Source organism: Dermacentor variabilis, unplaced genomic scaffold, assembly GCF_050947875.1.
Source record: "Dermacentor variabilis isolate Ectoservices unplaced genomic scaffold, ASM5094787v1 scaffold_14, whole genome shotgun sequence".
In the NCBI taxonomy this organism is placed as follows: domain Eukaryota; kingdom Metazoa; phylum Arthropoda; class Arachnida; order Ixodida; family Ixodidae; genus Dermacentor; species Dermacentor variabilis.
Window position 1 is genome coordinate 18,267,822 of NW_027460302.1, and position 18,405 is coordinate 18,286,226.

The window sequence follows — 18,405 nt, forward strand, 5'->3', positions numbered from 1 at the left end:
ACCTTCGCACCGGCTACTGGCAAATTGTCGTCGATGACATGGACTGCGAAAAGACAGCTTTTATTACTTCCGATGGCCTGTATCAGTTCAAAGCGATGCCTTTCAGTTTATGCAATGCCCCGGCCACATTCGAACGAATGATGAACGCCCTCCTACGCAGTTTTAAGTGGTCCATCTGCCTCTGTTACCTGGACGACCTGATCATTTTTTCTCCGACTTTTGTGACCCACCTCGAACGCCTATCAACGATCCTATCTGTTTTCCATCAGGCGGGACTACAACTAAATTCGTCCAAGTGCCACTTCGGTCGTCGCGAAATTTCTGTGCTCGGGCACCTCATCAATTCTTCTGGTGTACACCCTGACCACGATAAAATACGGGCAGTGAAAGACTTTCCCGTGCCAACATGTGCCAAGGGTGTTCGCAGCTTCTTGGGCCTTTGCTCCTACTTCCTTCGGTTTGTCCAAATTTTGCGAATGTTGCGCGCCCTTACAATCAGCTCCTCAAGAAAGACTCTACATTCATTTCAGGCCCTGAGCAAGCTGGTGCTTTCACCGAGCTGATTGGACTGCTTACGTCCCCGCCCATTCTCGCTCACTATGGTGCGTCAGCTCCAACAGAAGTCCGTCCCGATGCCAGTGACCAGGGTATTGGAGCTATCTTGGCACAGAAACAACAAGGGCGAGAACAAGTTATTGCCTAGGCCAGCCGCCTTCTTTCCTCTGCTGAGCGCAATTATTCTATCACCGAACGCGAATGTCTGGCTCTCGTTTGGGCCCCCAGTGGGTAAATTCCGCCACTATTTGTACCGCCACCAATTCACAGTCATCACTGATCACCACACTTTGTGTTGGGTTTCATTCCTCAAAGATCCTTCAGAGCACCTTGGCCACTGGGCTCTGGGCCTTCAAGAATACAGCTATTCAGCTGTATACAAGACCGGCTGGTTATATCAAGATGCGGACTGCTTGTCGCGCCATCCTGTAGACCTTCCTGACGTTTCTGCTGCCGGTATATCTGTCACCGTTCTCTCTCTGGCTGCTCTTCGCGATATTGGAGGTGAACAACGTCGGGACGCCTCCTTGCAACACCTTATTCACCGGCTCACTTCAACGACGCCCGATCCTTCCCTTCGCATGTTCGAACTTCAAGCTGGTATATTGTACCGCTCTAACAGGTGCCCGGACGGCCCTGACCGACTCTTCGTTGTGCCTGAGCATGTGCGTAAGACTGATCTAGCCCAGCTTCATGAATTACTGACTGCCGGTCACCTTGGCATGTCACGGACTTATGACCACATTCGTCGGCGCTTCTTTTGGCCTGGTCTATACCGTGATGTCTGCCGTTATGTCGCTGCGTATGACCTTTGTCAACAACGCAAAAAGCCGACCACACACCCTGCTGGTCACCTTCAACCACTCGATGTACCATCAGAATCATTCTTCTGTGTAGGTGTTGATCTTTTAGTCCCTTTTCCTATGTCTGCTTTGGGAAACAAGTGGATTGCTGTAGCAACAGACTATGCCACCCGATATGCAATCACACGGGCTCTTCCGACCAGTTGTGCAACCGATGTTGCCGACTTCCTCCCAGAGAACGTCATCCTTCACCACGGCACCCCTCGACAGCTCCTCACCGACCGAGGCCGCTACTATTTTTCTAAAGTTGTCAATGACATTCTACACTTGTGCGCGACTATACACAAACTTGCTACTGCTTACCAACCACAAATGAAAGGTCTAACCAAGTATACTTTGTTTAGCGCAAAAAGACAGACACAAGAAAGACGACAGGACAAGGCGCTACTCTATTCATGGAGAGCAGCGCCTTGTCCTGTCGTCTTTCTTGTGTCTGTCTTTTTGCGCTACACAAAGTATTCGCGCTAAACAAAGTATTCATGGATTCGCACCAACTAGCCCGCCAACGCATTGGTCTAACCAAGTGCCTTAGCCGCACCCTTACTGACATGCTGTCCATGCTCCACTGACCCTCGCGACTGGGACGTTGTGCTACCATTCGTTACGTTCACCTATAATTTGTCTTGCCATAATACCGCAAGCTTCTCTCCATTCTTCCTATTGCTTGGCCGCAACCCTACGCTACTTTTCGACACTGTTCTGTCTGCTAGTCTGAATTCCACATCCGAGTATGCCAGTGAAGAAATACTCAAAGCACAAGAAGCACGCCATATTGCCCGACGTCAACTTGTGGAGTCGCAGGACAATCAGCGGCGATTATATGACTCCCACCATCATGACGTCCATTACACACCGGGCTTCCTGGTGCTCCTTTCGTCGCCATCACGCCGTGTTGGCCTCTCGGAGAAGTTACTTTCATGCTATTCTGGCCCTTACCGTGTCTTGCGTCATGTAACTGACGCCATGTACGAAATCGTCCCTCTTAAGCCAACCATGGCTCAGCATCGCTCTGACGTGGTCCACGTCACGCATCATAAGTTGTATTCCTCACCCACCTCCTAACCAGCATTGAGCCAGGGCTTCAGCCACCGGGGGTCATGTGACATGCTGACGAAGAAGATGTTTTCATCTTCGTCTGCAGAAGACCATGCTCCGGACTTTGCGCGCTGTCTACCATCTTGTCAGCTGCTACAAGTATTGTAAATAGCCTTTAAATATATGTCTGACTGTTTTTAACTCCGTAACAATATATAGAAGATATAGGCCAACACGTGCGGAGGCATCGCTGTCATGTTTAGCACCCACATGGCCATTACCCCTTTAGAACAAATAGATGACATCGAAAACTGATGTCTGAAATTAAACATATTCGGACTAACCTTTATTTTAGTTGTCATCTACCGTTCTCCTAAATCTGAAGTCAATGTTTTTACTAAAATTTAGAACTTTTCTGTCAAATATCTCGTTATAATAACCGGGGATTTTAATCTACCTAACATTAATTGGTCCAAATTAAGCTCTCCATCCTCAAGGTTGTTTTCGATATGATGTCGGCATGTGATGTGCAACAAGCAGTGAGCATGCTGACACGCGTACCGGATCGCTTCTTGACCATTTGTTTCATAGTAAATGACTTTCTGATGTACACGTATCTGCTGAAGATGGTTTACCTGATCACAAATTGGTACTTTTACATGTCATGTGACCAATCAAACTGAAAATATTCCTTTAAAACAAAAAGTGTTTAAAAACTTTTGTAAAGAGAATGACGAATCAATTCTTGATTATCTTGATTTAGCCTTTGATTGTTTTTCCAGTAATGAGGTCAAATGCCTTTGGAATAATTTCTCGTCACACTGTGGTTATTGTCTTGAACATTTTATTCCAAACAAAACTAAGAAGCAGCACTCCAAAGACCCATGGATAACTAGAGAAATTATTCATCTAGCATGGAAGATTAAGCGTATGAAAAAGCATAACTCAAAAGGTTTCTTGGTTCAAAAATTAAAAGGAATGCTTTATGAAAAAATACGGTCTAGAAAACACGTCTTCTATTCAGTAAAGTAACCTCCAATTCCTTAAAAGTGATCCCACAAAGTTTTAATGCCACATTAAAAATAATAAACAAAAAACATTGCAGTGTATTAAAATCGGCGATCAAATAATTCAAGATGAGAACCAAATAGCCACAGAGTTGAACTGTTATTCTCACTGTTTTTTCAAACCCTTGTCCGTTAGAAAATGACAGTGGTAACAGTATAGAAATTAATCCTGATTTTATAACATTTGAAGGTATCTTTCCCGTGCTTCTAAACATTAAAATAAAATCTTCTTGCAGTCCGGACAAAATACCAAATGCATTTTTACGTCACTACGCTGAATCACTTTCCCACTTCCTCATCGTAATTTTTCGCTTATCTTTATCACAAGGTATTGTACCAATTGACTGGCGCATCGCTCCAGTATTCCCTGTATTTAAAAAAGGAAATAATAGTCTCATAACCAACTACAGACCGATATCTCTTACAAGCACGTGTCGTAAACTGCTAGAACACATCATTTCAAACTACATGACCAATTTTTTAGAAGCACATAACATTCTATCACCATTCCAGCATGAGTTCTGTAAAGGACTTTCTACATTTACCCAACTAATTTCTTGTGTCATTTCCTTCTCCTCTGTTCTAGATAAATCAGGCCAAACCAATGTTATCTTCCTTGACTTCAGCAAGGCTTTTTGATATGATACCCTACTCCAAACTAATTCATAAACTTAATCTGATTGGTTTCCCCTCTACCATTGTTAACTGGGTTTCATCGTACTCCTTGCACAAAGTTTGTTCACATAAATGGTGTTTACTCTAGCACTCTCCCAGTTAACTCCGGAGTCCCCCAGGGAAACGTCTTAGGACCACAATTGTTTTTATTTATATTAATGATATTACAAGATGTGCTGAACAAGGTGTCGAAATGCGTTTGTTGATGACTGTCTCTTATTCTGTACTATTAACTCTGCAAATGACCAAATAATACTGGACCAATCTATTGATGCAATCACCATCTAGTGTGACTGCTGGGGCACAAATTTAAACCATGAAAAAAAAAATGTATTTAAGCGCATCACTAATAAGAGAACCATTTATTTACCAGTACAGTATCAAAGGAACCCCAATTTTACTAACAGAAAGTTATAAATATCTTGGTATCACAATCAGCAACAAACACACTTGGTCCTCCCACATTAAAGAAATTTGTTCATCCATAAGCAGGAAATTAGGCTTGCTAAGACATAAACTTAGAAGCTCTCCGCCTAGAACAAAACATCTCACATATATTGCAAGAATACAGTCTAGCTTGGAATATGCATCTGAGGTTAAAGATACGCACAGTAAAAAAGATATTAACAATCTCGAGAAAATCCAGATTAGCCGTTCTCTTTATGTTCAACAGTTTTCGCCACTCTGACTCCCCAACTGAGCTAATGAATAAAAATAAAATTAAGTCTTTAGAATGTTGAAGGAAAATCTTACGACTACAATTTCTTTTCCACCTGTTGAATGCTTTTAATGTCTAAGAAACGTTATCGCTCAGCGCAGGACGCGTCTACATGTATCGGAAGTTTCTACAATGTTATTGATGCTTCAATCCGCTGTCTGTTGTCACCATACCTTGTGTAATCTGATTGCATGCATGCGCGACACGAATGGAATAGAACTTTGTGGAAGGCACACAGGTCCCAGTGATTACTCTGGAACATTCCACGACTGATCTACAAAAGCAGACGTGCTTGACTCGCTGATCAGGTTTTGGTGATCGCCGACTGTGTTCACCGCTGTCGCCGTTCTTTAAGTGTAGCCTGTTTTTGTGGGCACAGGTTCGCCCAATAAAAGTTAGTTTCGTCTTTCACAGTATTGCTACTGTGTTCTTCATACGTCACTCCACGTGACAATATTGTAAGAAAAGTATATTGTACATGTATATCCACATAGTGAAATATTAACCATGGTGAGAACCAATTCACACTCTTATTTGGACGGAAGTTAAGCACTCACCTCACACCCATTAATAGCGCTTGTTGCTTTAAAGGGCCCCTCATCAAGCCACATAGCAAATTTTGGTTATATGCTGAACGTTATGTGCCCTCTAGGGAACGTTCTGCTGCAAGAATTCTTCAGATTGATTCATTAATAGCCGAGACAGAAATATTTCAGTGCCACGAACCCATGGCTTCAGGAAGCAAGCACCACAGCCAAGAAAGACACTCTCTCCACTCATTCCGTCTAGCCTCCACAAGTGAAATTCTTTCCCTGCGTTCGCACATACCGGAGCTTGAGGATCGCGTGACACGTGCGTCACGAGCACTGCCTTAACTTCTTTTTCCCTCGCTTTTTTTTGCTGTCTAGCACACTTCCGCTGACAGCATTGTGTGTGAACTGTTTTTTGTCTAGTTTCGCGCAGCACACAACTTTGTGCACTGTGCACGAGGACACCTGACTAGCGGTATACGTCAGTGCTACATGAATACTGAGGCAAACACAAGCGCATCACAGAGCATGATTGCACGCTTGAACACAGTAGCAAATGACAGTTTCATTGTCTGCGCACATGATTGCAAGACGTGGGAACAAGCAGATGAAATGGAAGTATGTACATCTCTCCTGCTGCGTTGCGAAGTAAAACAAAACATGCAGACATTCGGTTTGTGTGTTTTATTATTTTTCTAAACTTTAATTCATCTATTGAAGCAACAGATTACACAAATAACACATGCTGCCTTGAATAATTCTCCAAGTCACATGCCACCATGAGCGATGTCAGCACTATTACATACTTAGGTGGACTTGTGTATTGACTCTCCAGCTGGAAGCACGGCACCCACGAGGAGAAGAGAAAACAGCATTTGGTTTGAAATTTCAGCTCTCTCCGTGGTGCGCAGCATTGCAATACTCAGCAGACACGATCGTTAACGCACATTATATGCACGGCACTTGTCAGCTCAATATGGCCAGACTTGGTGAGGAGCCTTTTAATGTCACCTAAAAATTATTTGCTAGCTTTTTCTTTTTTTTTTGCTCAACATAAGTCACCGTGTAGAATTTAAATCTTCAATAAAACAAGGTTGACCCTGTACCTTTCTAGACTCGCACTGGCTTCAGGAATATTTGCAAGGCCTGTGAAATTTCAGGAAAGGATGTTTCTGACCTTAACGCTTGCCATGTCTTTGGCAGCCAGCTTGTTCTGACCATAGAGCACATTGCAGAGGACGACAGCTTCAGGGTCCGCCTTCACCTGCACACACCAATGTGGAGACATCACTTGAGCAAACAACAATCACCTACCCAATTTGAGAGTAAGTGCAGTGAAGTTCACAGTAACCTAGCTGTATCATCTCGCCCTTTTCCTCGCCTCCTGCGACAAACGAGCGAGAGCTAATGAGTTGTTACAAGTGGGTCTGCAGCAAGCAGCAAGCAGCAAGTGTAGAGTGAAGACAAAAATGGGGACCGAGTTGTCATCTGCTAGATGAGCCTTGCACTGTTTTCGCTCTCTGTCCACTGACAACATGGCGACGCAGCTTAAAATTACTACTTTCTCCACACAGTGAATCCTTCAATGCTGGATATTCTGCACAGTGCAGGTCGGATGCTTGTTGCTTCTATTCAATGGTGCCATTCGCACGTGTCAGTATTTTGTCTGCTAAGTGGGAAGGACTTCGGCTTCACTCATTAAGGGGGGGCATGGGTTGTAGAGCTAGCCTATGTTATTTCTTGATCAAATCTGATGAAACTGCATCATCATCATCAGCCTGGCTACACCCACTGCAGGGCAAAGGCCTCTCCCATACTTCTCCAACTACCCCAGTCATGTGCCAATTGTGGCCATGTCGTCCCTGCAAACTTTTTAATCTCACCCGCCCACCTAACTTTCGGCCACCCCTTGCTACGCTTCCCTTCTCTTGGAATCCAGTCAGTAACCCTTAATGACCATGGGTTATCTTCCCTCCTCATTACATGTCCTGCCCAATCCCATTTCTCTTTCTTGATTTCAACTAAGATGTCATTAACTCGTGCTTGTTCCCTCACCCAGTCTGCTCTTTTCGTATCCCTTAACGTTACACCCATCATCCTTCTTTCCATAGCTGATTGCGTCATCCTCAATTTAAGTAGAACCCTTTTCGTAAGCCTCCAGGTTTCTGCCCTGTAGGTGAGTACTGGTAAGGCACAGCTATTATACACTTTTCTCTTGAGGGATAATGGCAACCTGCTGTTCATGATCTGAGAATGCCTGCCAAATGCACTTATTCTTCTTATTCTTCTGATTATTTCAGTCTCATGATCCGGATCCGCAGTCACTACCTGCCCTAAGTAGATGTATTCCCTTACCACTTGCAGTGCCTCGCTACCTATCGTAAACTGCTGTTGTCTTCCAAGACTGTTAAACATTACTTTAGTTTTCTGCAGATTAATTTTTAGACCCACCCTCCTGCTTTGCCTCTCCAGGTCAGTGAGCATGCATTGCAATTGGCCCCCTGAGTTACTAAGCAAGGCAATATCATCAGCAAATCGCAAGTTACTAAGGTATTCTCCATTACCTCTTATCCCCAATCCTTCCCAATCCAGGTCTCTGAATACCTCCTGTAAACACGCTGTGAATAGCATTGGAGAGATTCTAACTCCCTGTCTGAAACCCTTCTTTATTGTGATTTTGTTGCTCATTCAATTTTTTCTGCTGATTCTAAATATCCAATTATATTTTGTATACACATAGTAGTTGTCGAGATAATTAGTAATTACCTTGTGTTGTTTGCTTGAACAATTAAAATTTAACTGCTAAAGGGAAAGTTGTAAACAACACATAGATGGATACTGCAATGCATAAGGATAGCAGCACTGGAAATAGATCTGAAATTGAATTATTTGTCATTTTACAGCCCATTGAGGTTATGTGTTCACAGTATCAATGATAAGTGCAAATGTAAATGCAAATAAAAAAAAACACTTTGGAGAAGAAAATTAAAAATCTGCTCTCAGCGTTGCTTTTCCAACACATTTAGCTTCATGCTGCAAAAGATATAATAGCTCTAGCTGTCCTAGACCCAAAGATACTGATGCAGCAAATAAGCAAAGTGAGCAAAAACCCTGTTTTGAGAAAAATGAGAATTGAATGAGTATATCTTTATTTCCAACAGATTGGGGGAGACAGGGAAGAAAAGCTGCAAGTGCAGCTTGAAAAAACACCCCGCCCCCTATGACCACAAGACATGGTGAGCCCGGAGCTGCCGCATGTTTTTAACAATACAAAAATACACAGTTTGCAAGAATGCACGAGAAGCACTAAGTGAAAAGTGAGTAGTTGCGCGTAGTGAAGTTACAAAACGTTTCACACATGAAAGATGAAAAAAGAAAAACATATATATATATACACATATATATGGAATATAAATGTGAACAAAAAGCTGTAAACTCATCTAATATTGACACGTGTGCTTATCTTTATCGGGCGACCACGTTTCGCCGCTTAACAACTGTAATCGCACAGCGACGGACGCGCCTGCATGTATCCGACGTTTCTGGAAAGTTATCGATGCTTCTACCCGGCTGTCTGTTGTCGCCGAACCTTGTGTTATCTGATTTCATCGCGTAACGCGAATGGTGTAGAACTTTGTGGAAGGCACGCGGGTCCAAACGATTAGTCTGGAACATTCGACGACTGCTCTATAAAAGCCGACGCGCTTGACCCACTGATCAGATTTCCGACGATCGCCGACTCTGTTCGCCGCTTTCGTTGTGCTATAAGTGTAGCCTGTTTTGTGGGCACAGGTTCGCCCAATAAAATCTAGTTTTGCCTTTCACAGTATTGCTACTGTGTTCTTAACGTCACCACCACGTGACATCTGGTGGAGGTGCTTGTGCGTTCATGTACCGAACGCCCCCGCAAAGCCGCGATCCAAGCCCGAAGCCCGAGGACAGAACCAACATCGCCCAAGACCAGCGTGCTAGCCGCAGACTGCAAGGACTGCCCCCAGAGCACGGACTTCTACCTGAGACGACAAAGAAGATCGTGGTCAAGACAACCCCAATGGCTGCCCCAGCGTCCCCCGTTATCCTACAACAACCTCGGGACCCACCAACCTTCCATGGAGCAGCGACTGAAGACCCGGAATCATGGCTGGAGACCTACGAACGAATCGCAATATTCAACAACTGGGACTCCGACGAGAAGCTGCGGCATGTCTACTTCGCCTTAGAAGACACCGCCAGAACTTGGTTTGAGAACAGGGAATCGACCTTGACAACGTGGGACCTGTTCCGTACCAGCTTCCTACGCACCTTTACAAGCGTCGTGCGCAAGGAAAGGGCTGAAGCTATGCTGAACGCCCGAGTGCAGCTGCCAAACGAGAACGTCGCCATCTTTACGGAGGAAATGAGCCGTTTGTTCCGCCACGCCGACCCGGATATGGCCGACGAGAAGAAAGTCCGCTTACTGATGCGTGGTGTAAAGGAGGAACTTTTCGCCGGGATGGTAAGAAGCCCACCGAAGACCGTCGAAGAGTTTCTTCGTGAGGCGACGAACATTGAGAAGACACTCGAGATCCGGAACCGGCAATTCGATCGCCGCACGAACTATACAAACTACGCCGGGGTTCAATCACTGGCCACCGACGACCTACGCGAGACTATCCGAGCTGTCGTGCGGGAGGAGCTACAAAAGCTGTTCCCATCATCACAGCCTCAAGTGGCTTCGATTGCCGACGCCGTGCGTGAGGAGCTCCAACAACAGCTTGGAGTAGCCCCTGAATCGCCGCAGCCTGAGCCGCAAGCGATGACCTACGCCGCCGTCGCGCGCCGTGAAGGTCCCCCTCCGCGACCGCGCCAGGGCCCTGTCACGCCGCAGTTCCGTCGTCCGCTGCCGCCGCAGCCAGCACGACCACCCGTCGTCCAGCGCACCTACGCGAGGAAGACGGACATTTGGCGCGCTCCTGACCATCGCCCGCTCTGCTACCACTGCGGAGAAGCGGGTCACGTCTACCGACGATGTCCATACCGGGAGATGGGACTGCGAGGTTTCGCCGTGAACGCTCCGCGCCCGCAGCAAGGTGAACGCCCCCGGGATATCGCCGACTACCTCGCCGCTACTCAGTGGAGCTCTCGACGACCGTCGCGTTCGCCATCACCAGGCCGCTACCTGTCGCCGCAGCGCCGACCATACACTGGCCCAGCCCGGGGCCGGTCAGCGAGCCCATATCCGGAAAACTAAAGGCAGCAACCGATGGAGGTGCAGTTGCTGTTCGTCTAACTGACGAAGATCCTCCGCCGCCAACGAAGACGCCAAAGAAACCATCTCGACGACATAATAATGACACGCCGCCGTCCCGAGGAAGTCAGGAAGACGACTTGACGATGCGACGTACCAGCTTCAGTTCAACACGATGCAGCCGTGATCCGACGCCAAGACCCAACTGCAACGCAAGACAAAGAACCACCGACCTCGACGTGCTTCTAGACGGCCACGCAGTCACCGCCTTAGTCGACACAGGCGCCGATTACTCAGTCATGAGTGGACACATCGCCGTCCAGTTAAAGAAGGTTAAGACTGCATGGGAAGGCCCTCAAATTCGGACCGCTGGAGGACACCTGATTACGCCGACAGGAATGTGCACGGCAAGAATTACCATTCACGACCGCACTTACCCTGTCACCTTCGTTATCCTCCAACAGTGTTCACGAGACGTCATTCTCGGCATGGACTTCCTCAACCAACACGGCGCAGTCATCGACCTGAAGTCGAAGTCCATAACGCTGTCGGAAGATCATGCGATACCGCCGGGGAGCCCTCGTAGTCACCACGCCTTGAGTGTGCTCGAACATCAAGTGAGCATCCCGCCTCGCTCCAGCATTGTTATTTCGGTCGGCACCGAAACACTCGCTGATGTAGAAGGCGTCATCGAAGGTGACCAACGTCTACTGCTAGATCGTGAAATTTGCGTCGCAAGAGGGATCGCTCGACTGCACGGAGGAAGCACAAAAGTGTTGCTGACAAACTTCAGCCAGGAGTTCAAGCACATCAACAAGGGCACGACGATCGCATACATCGAGGAAATTCTGGAAAACAACAATGCGTTTGTCCTCTCGGATTCCGCCGCATCTACCCCGACGACCTTAGTTCCCGAGCCAGACTTCGACATAAATCCAAGTCTCCCCGCGATTAAGCAACAACAGCTCAGAAGTCTACTTTGACGATACAAAGAGTGCTTTTCGACGTCATCAAGGATTCGACGAACCCCAGTCGCAAAGCATTGCATAATAACCGAAGAGGGCGCTCGACCTCTCCGCCAGAGCCCATACCGAGTTTCGACGCGAGAATGCGAAGCTATAAGGCACCAAGTCGACGAAATGCTGCGCGACGACATCATCCAGCCGTCCAAAAGCCCGTGGGCATCTCCTGTAGTCTTGGTGAAAAAAAAAAGGACGGAACCCTACGTTTCTGCGTCGATTATCGTCGTCTGAACAAGATCACGAAGAAGGACGTATACCCCCTCCCACGGATAGATGACGCACTGGATCGGCTCTGCAACGCTAAATACTTCTCGTCAATCGACCTCAAGTCTGGCTATTGGCAAATAGAAGTCGACGAAAGAGATCGCGAAAAGACGGCCTTCATCACCCCAGACGGCCTCTACGAGTTCAAGGTTATGCCATTCGGACTCTGCTCGGCGCCTGCAACGTTCCAGCGCGTGATGGACACGGTTTTAGCAGGATTGAAGTGGCAGACCTGTCTCGTTTACTTGGATGACGTTGTCGTCTTTGCCGGAAATTTCGATGATCACCTGAGGCGGCTTGCGACAGTACTAGAGGCCATCAAGTCATCAGGGCTCACTCTGACGGCGGAAAAGTGCCAATTCGCTTACGATGAGCTTTTGTTTCTAGGCCACGTCATCAGCAAATCAGGAGTACGCCCCGACCCACAGAAGACAGCTACCATCGCAAAGTTCCCGCAGCCAACCGACAAGAAGGCAGTGCGCAGATTCCTTGGCATGTGTGCCTCCTATAGGCGCTTTGTCAAGGACTTTTCACGCATCGCGGAGCCGCTAACACATCTAACCAAATGTGATGTCGAGTTCAAGTGGGAAACGCCGCAGGCCAAGGCATTTCAAGAACTCAAACGACGCATGCAGTCGCCGCCGGTACTTGCACACTTCGACGAGGACGCCGATACCGAAATCCACACTGACGCCAGTAGCCTAGGCCTCGGTGCCGTCCTAGTTCAGAGGAAAGAAGGACTTGAACGGGTGATATCGTATGCTAGCCGGTCACTGTCAAAAGCGGAAAGCAATTATTCTACGACTGAAAAGGAATGCCTCGCCATCATTTGGGCCACAGCTAAATTCCATTCAAAGTCGTCAGCGACCACCACGCGTTGTGTTGGCTAGCTAACTTAAAGGACCCTTCAGGACGGCTGGCGCGGTGGAGCCTCAGACTGCAAGAATATGACGTCACGGTAATATACAAGTCCGGAAGAAAACACTCCGACGCCGACTGCTTATCACGCGCCCCCATCGATCCCCCGCCGCAAGACGACGAGGACGACGACGCCTTCCTTGGGATAATAAGCGCGGAAGACTTCACTAAACAGCAACGAGCAGACCCGGAGCTAAAAGGCCTCGTCGAGTATTTGGAAGGGAACACCGACGTTGTCCCTAGGGCATTTAAGCGCGGGTTTTCTTCGTTCACGCTACAAAACAACCTGCTCGTGAAGAAGAACTTCTCACCAGTCCGCCCCAGCTACCTTCTTGTTGTACCCTCAGCGCTGCGTCCAGAAATACTGCACGCCCTACACGACGATCCAACCGCTGGGCACCTGGGGTTCTCCCGGACGCTGTCGAGAATACAGGAAAGGTATTACTGGCCGCGTCTGACCGCCGACGTCGCCCGTTACGTCAAGACATGCCGAGACTGTCAACGACGCAAGACACCACCGACAAAGCCAGCAGGATTACTACAGCCAATCGAACCTCCTCGCCGACCATTCCTGCAGATTGGGATGGATTTGTTGAGGCCGTTTCCGATGTCAACATCCGGGAATAAGTGGATCATCGTGGCGACGGACTATCTCACCCGCTTTGCTGAAACTAAAGCTCTACCAAAAGGCAGCGCAGCCGAAGTGGCGAAATTTTTCGTCGAGAACATCCTGCTGCGACATGGTGCTCCAGAAGTCCTCATCACCGACAGAGGAATGGCTTTTACAGCAGAGCTCACCCAGGCCATTCTGCAGTATAGCCAGACAAGCCACAGGAGGACAACTGCCTACCATCCGCAGACGAATGGTCTCACGGAGCGCCTGAACAAGACCCTCGCCGACATGCTAGCAATGTACGTCGACGTCGAGCACAAGACGTGGGACGCGGTCCTGCCGTATGTAACCTTCGCTTACAACACGGCAGTGCAAGAAACAACACAGATCACGCCGTTTAAGCTGGTTTACGGCAGGATCCCGACAACGACGCTCGATGCCATGCTGCCCCACGTCACTGACAAAGAGAATGTTGACATCGCTAGCTATCTGCAGCGCGCCGAAAAAGCCCGACAGCTCGCCCGCCTACGGATCAAGAACCAACAGAGGACCGACAGCCGACACTACAACCTCCGACGATGCTTCGTCGAGTACCAGCCCGGCGACCGTGTTTGGGTTTGGACACCGATACGCCGACGAGGTCTGAGTGAGAAACTATTGCGCCGCTATTTCGGACCCTACAAGGTCATTCGACGTATTGGCGCACTGGACTATGAGGTTGTGCCAGACGGAATTTCGCATTGACAGCGGCGCCGCGCACGATCTGAAGTGGTCCACGTGGTGCGTCTGAAACCCTTTTACGGACGCTGACGAACTTCCTTATTTTATTGTTTTCTTTGCTACGGGTGTTTTTCTTTATTACTTTCGTTTGTATGCAGCATCGGGTCAATGCTTTTTAAGAGGGGGGTATTGACATGTGTGCTTATCTTTATCGGGCGACCACGTTTCGCCGCTTAACAACTGTAATCGCACAGCGACGGACGCGCCTGCATGTATCCGATGTTTCTGGAAAGTTATCGATGCTTGTACCCGGCTGTCTGTTGTCGCCGAACCTTGTGTTATCTGATTTCATCGCGTAACGCGAATGGTGTAGAACTTTGTGGAAGGCACGCGGGTCCAAACGATTAGTCTGGAACATTCGACGACTACTCTATAAAAGCCGACGAGCTTGACCCGCTGATCAGATTTCCGACGATCGCCGACTCTGTTCGCCGCTTTCGTTGTGCTGTAAGTGTAGCCTGTTTTGTGGGTACAGGTTCGCCCAATAAAATCTAGTTTTGCCTTTCACAGTATTGCTACTGTGTTCTTAACGTCACCACCACGTGACAATATGACTTCTGAAATAGCTGACCGTATAAGCATGAATATTAGTCCAGCTGAATAAGTCGAGAAAATTCTGATGGGGTAAGGGCACATATATCAATTCCAGATTTGTTGTAAGCAGTTAAAAGCCTCGGTAAGTTGTTTTTTAGCATTCATGAGCTGTAATTAGTTCTACGACGGTGCACTGTCCAGGGTTCGGTGTTTCTTGTGAAACGTGAGGGGACACGTTCTTCTAAACATGATAATTTAACAAGGGATAGATCGCTTTTCCTGTTCATGTGATAAAACGTCTGCAAAAGTCGACGCCTATAGATTTCATGCACTGCGATAATTTCAAACTTGTCAAATAAATGCTCGGTGTGTGAATCGTACGGAACATTTGCGAGGACGCGTACTAAAGAAAGAAACTTTACTCAGTGCTATGCAGTAATAGCTACTTCCATATTTACACTAAGAACCGACTAGTAAGCCCCAGGAATATAGTCCGACTGCTTGGCTGCACTGACGTGCCTCTTTTACTAGGTCAGCTGCAGGTTTTCGGCTCATGAGCGCTTGCGTGCTGATGCCACAAAGTGACGCTCCAAAAGAAAGCCGCTGAAGAGCTCGATAACAGTGCTAATGTGTTACGAATGTCCCCAAGTCATCCAGGACCCGTCGTCAGAGAACGCAATGTTGCCTGGATAGTTTAGGTTTAGTTCCACGGAGAGTTCACGAACCGAACATGTGCACTCGCTTGTCAGCTTCTCAGCAGCGTGGGTAGCGGTGGGCATCAACTTCGTCTTCACGTACGTGTGTCATGTTTTTGTATGAACAGGTTAATTTTTTGGTCTCCATCAATGCAAGGCGAACTCCACCCCGACATCATCACGCCACAAAGTTCGCACACAAACAGCAGCTTGACGGCAAGGCCACAATCCAGCTCACTTTTGAAGATTCTCCCGCTGTCGTTGCAGATTTTACAATTCGTAAACGTCAGCAATGAATTCACTGACTCCAAGCTCACAACTGTGAATGTCGTAGCATCAGGCGGGGGAGCTGTGGCATCGGCACGTTCAGCGAGGAAGCCTTGTTTTCGTTCCATCGCTGGAAGGGATGACATCTGCTAAAGTTTCACTGCTGCTTTTCCTTGAATGTCTTGAAGCTGCAGAGCTTGCAGAATTTGCGTGTTGTGGTGCACACGACCGCTGTCCGTGGTGCTGTCAGTAGCCAACAGGTTCGCTGGGCCGGTGTCCGTTATGCCTAGTGCGAGGAGCTTGGCCGGCTTGGCGACCGTACCACCAAGCACGGCACGTCCGTCATCTTGGGCATCCTCAGTCGTTGTGGGGCATTTCTTGAAGGTTTCGGCCAGCGATCGCTTTATCCGCTTCCCAAATTTGTGCTTGCTGCGGAACTTCTTCTGTTCTCGAGCTATGACCCGCGGTGGGAAACTCCCCGGCTCCGGTGGCAGAGGTAATTGGCACCATCTGTGACGAGGGCAAAGCTGAAAATTCGTTTCCTTTGCATGGCCTCGTAGATCGTCACGCGCACGCGCGCCGATCCACATGGCCGAGTCTTCCTCACCCCCAACTCCTCTCCCCTCGTCGTCCCTCGTAACTAACTCACCTTCGACTGTCTCAGCGCTCGCGCCGTGCGGCCCCGCCGGCCCAGTGCCAGCTTAGCCCGCTGCATGACGTTTCATGTTTCGTTATCTGCTGTTATCGGGAAGAGTGCACTGCTGTGCATTGACCGGCGTGGGTAGTTTCGTCAGTTTTGTGGTCCTAGGTAGCTGTGTGCTTGTGCTCCGCAATGTTTCCCCCGTTTCACGACTCGTACCGCTCCTGCATCGTGCAGTGGTGCACAAATACCTCAAGAACAAGCCCTGCAAGGTTCTTCCGGGTGCCTAAAGACAACAGGTGAGTGTACAGACCCAAGGACATCAGAAGGCGCATGTACACGAACACAGCCCTGTGCATGTGTGTGGTCTATGAGCCTCCGGACGTCGTTGCGCCTTGATTGTGCTACACTTCCCTCTTGCCGGTGGAGAAAGCTGACCAATAGATGTTCCTCCTCATTGTCACCTGGTCTATAACTTGTTTTTCTGTGCCAAGTCTGTAACAAGCAAGTGATGCCCCCTCGGGCATAATCTTCATTGTCCCGTGAGGCTCGGTAGGCAACATTGATCACTGCACCACAATAAGCACCGACGAGCACAGCTGCTCGACGGTCAGTCATCGTTCATCACCACCACGCTATGGAGCATCCGTCTAGCGGGGGGTGCCTCGAGCCCTGCCTTGTTCACAAACTTGGGTGGATCGTGACACTGGCGACGAGTACCCACGGATCGTCCCACGCCGCTGTGAGCAGCGAAATACCACCCCCCGTTGCTGCCGCCATGCTGCTGTACGGAAGGCTCGAGCCGTTCAAGGCAGATGGGTCCACTTGGCCAATTTACGAGGAACAAGTCCATGTGTTCTTTCAGGCTAACGACATACCTGAGGCCAAACAGCGGGACATTTTTCTGGCCAGCTGAGAGACCCGCATCTTCAGTCTCCTGCTCAACCTTCTCAAGCCAGCCACGCCGCAAGTCAAGACGCTGGGTGAGCTGCTCACCATACTACGATGGCATTTCAACTCAACACCGTCCACACTAATGGTGCGTTGCCTAAAACGACAGAAAGTTGAGATAGTTGGTAAGGATTTATTATGCAAAAAAGGAGGTGAGGCTTGCAGACAGGACACAAGAGTAGAGAAGTAGACAACACGAACGCTGGCGTTCGTGTTGTCCACTTCTCTACTCTTGTGTCCTGTCTGCACGCCTCACCTCTCTTTTTTGTGCGTTTCCGCTTCAACAATTGGAGCCACTGGGAAGGAGAAGCCTCGGGCAGTTCGTTGCTGCGCTACGAGGGTTAGCGAGTGCTTGCGTTTTCGGGGACCAACTGGACTCTCTACTCTGGGACCGTTTCGTCTGCGGCATCAACAACACCGCCATGCAGATGGGACTCCTGGAGCTTCCCGACCTCTCGCTGGACGACGCCGTGAAGGCAGCGCTAGCCATGGAAGCTGCCACCAAGGATGCCGGCGAGGTTTCGCGTGCAACTGGCTCACGTCGGCAGAAGCGGCAGTCAACAAGTTGGCACCAAAGGGCACCTGCGGTCGCTGTGGAGGTGCCCATTCCCACTCACAGTGCCAGTTCAGTCAAGCACTATGCTTCATGTGCAGGGAGACTGGGCACCTGGCACATGTATGCTGAAGGGGGATGATAAACAGCAAGCAGCAGCAGCAGCAGCAGCCTGGTTCAAGCCTAGATACCAAACAAGCCCATGTCCAGGGCAGCCGTCGCAAGGGCACGCGGCGACGGCTTGCAGCAGCAGGCTCAAGTTCTTCTGCGGCCAGGCTCCACGTCATGGCCAAGGACCCGCCGATTTTCGACATGTGGCAAACAGGCCTTGTACTTTCGTCTGTGCTGCCGTACATGCTGACCATCGAAATCTGCGGGCACCCCATTTCCATGGAGCTGAACACAGGGGCCAGCGTGTCAGTAATGGCCGGGAAACGGTTCAAGCGTACCTTCCCCGGCATGTCCATCGAGGCTTCGGGCGTGATGGTGCACAGCTAC

General features: G+C 48.8%; 1 protein-coding gene across 1 annotated transcript in view; it reads right to left on the reverse strand.

Annotated features, from left to right (window-relative positions):
* LOC142567663 (26S proteasome non-ATPase regulatory subunit 13-like) overlaps positions 1-18,405 on the reverse strand; it is a 296,627-nt gene that overhangs the window by 137,582 nt on the left and 140,640 nt on the right. Inside the window, exon 6 of the mRNA XM_075677845.1 lies at positions 6,621-6,707. Within this exon, the coding sequence (XP_075533960.1) occupies positions 6,621-6,707 (87 nt within the window). The remainder of the gene's footprint in view (positions 1-6,620; positions 6,708-18,405) is intronic.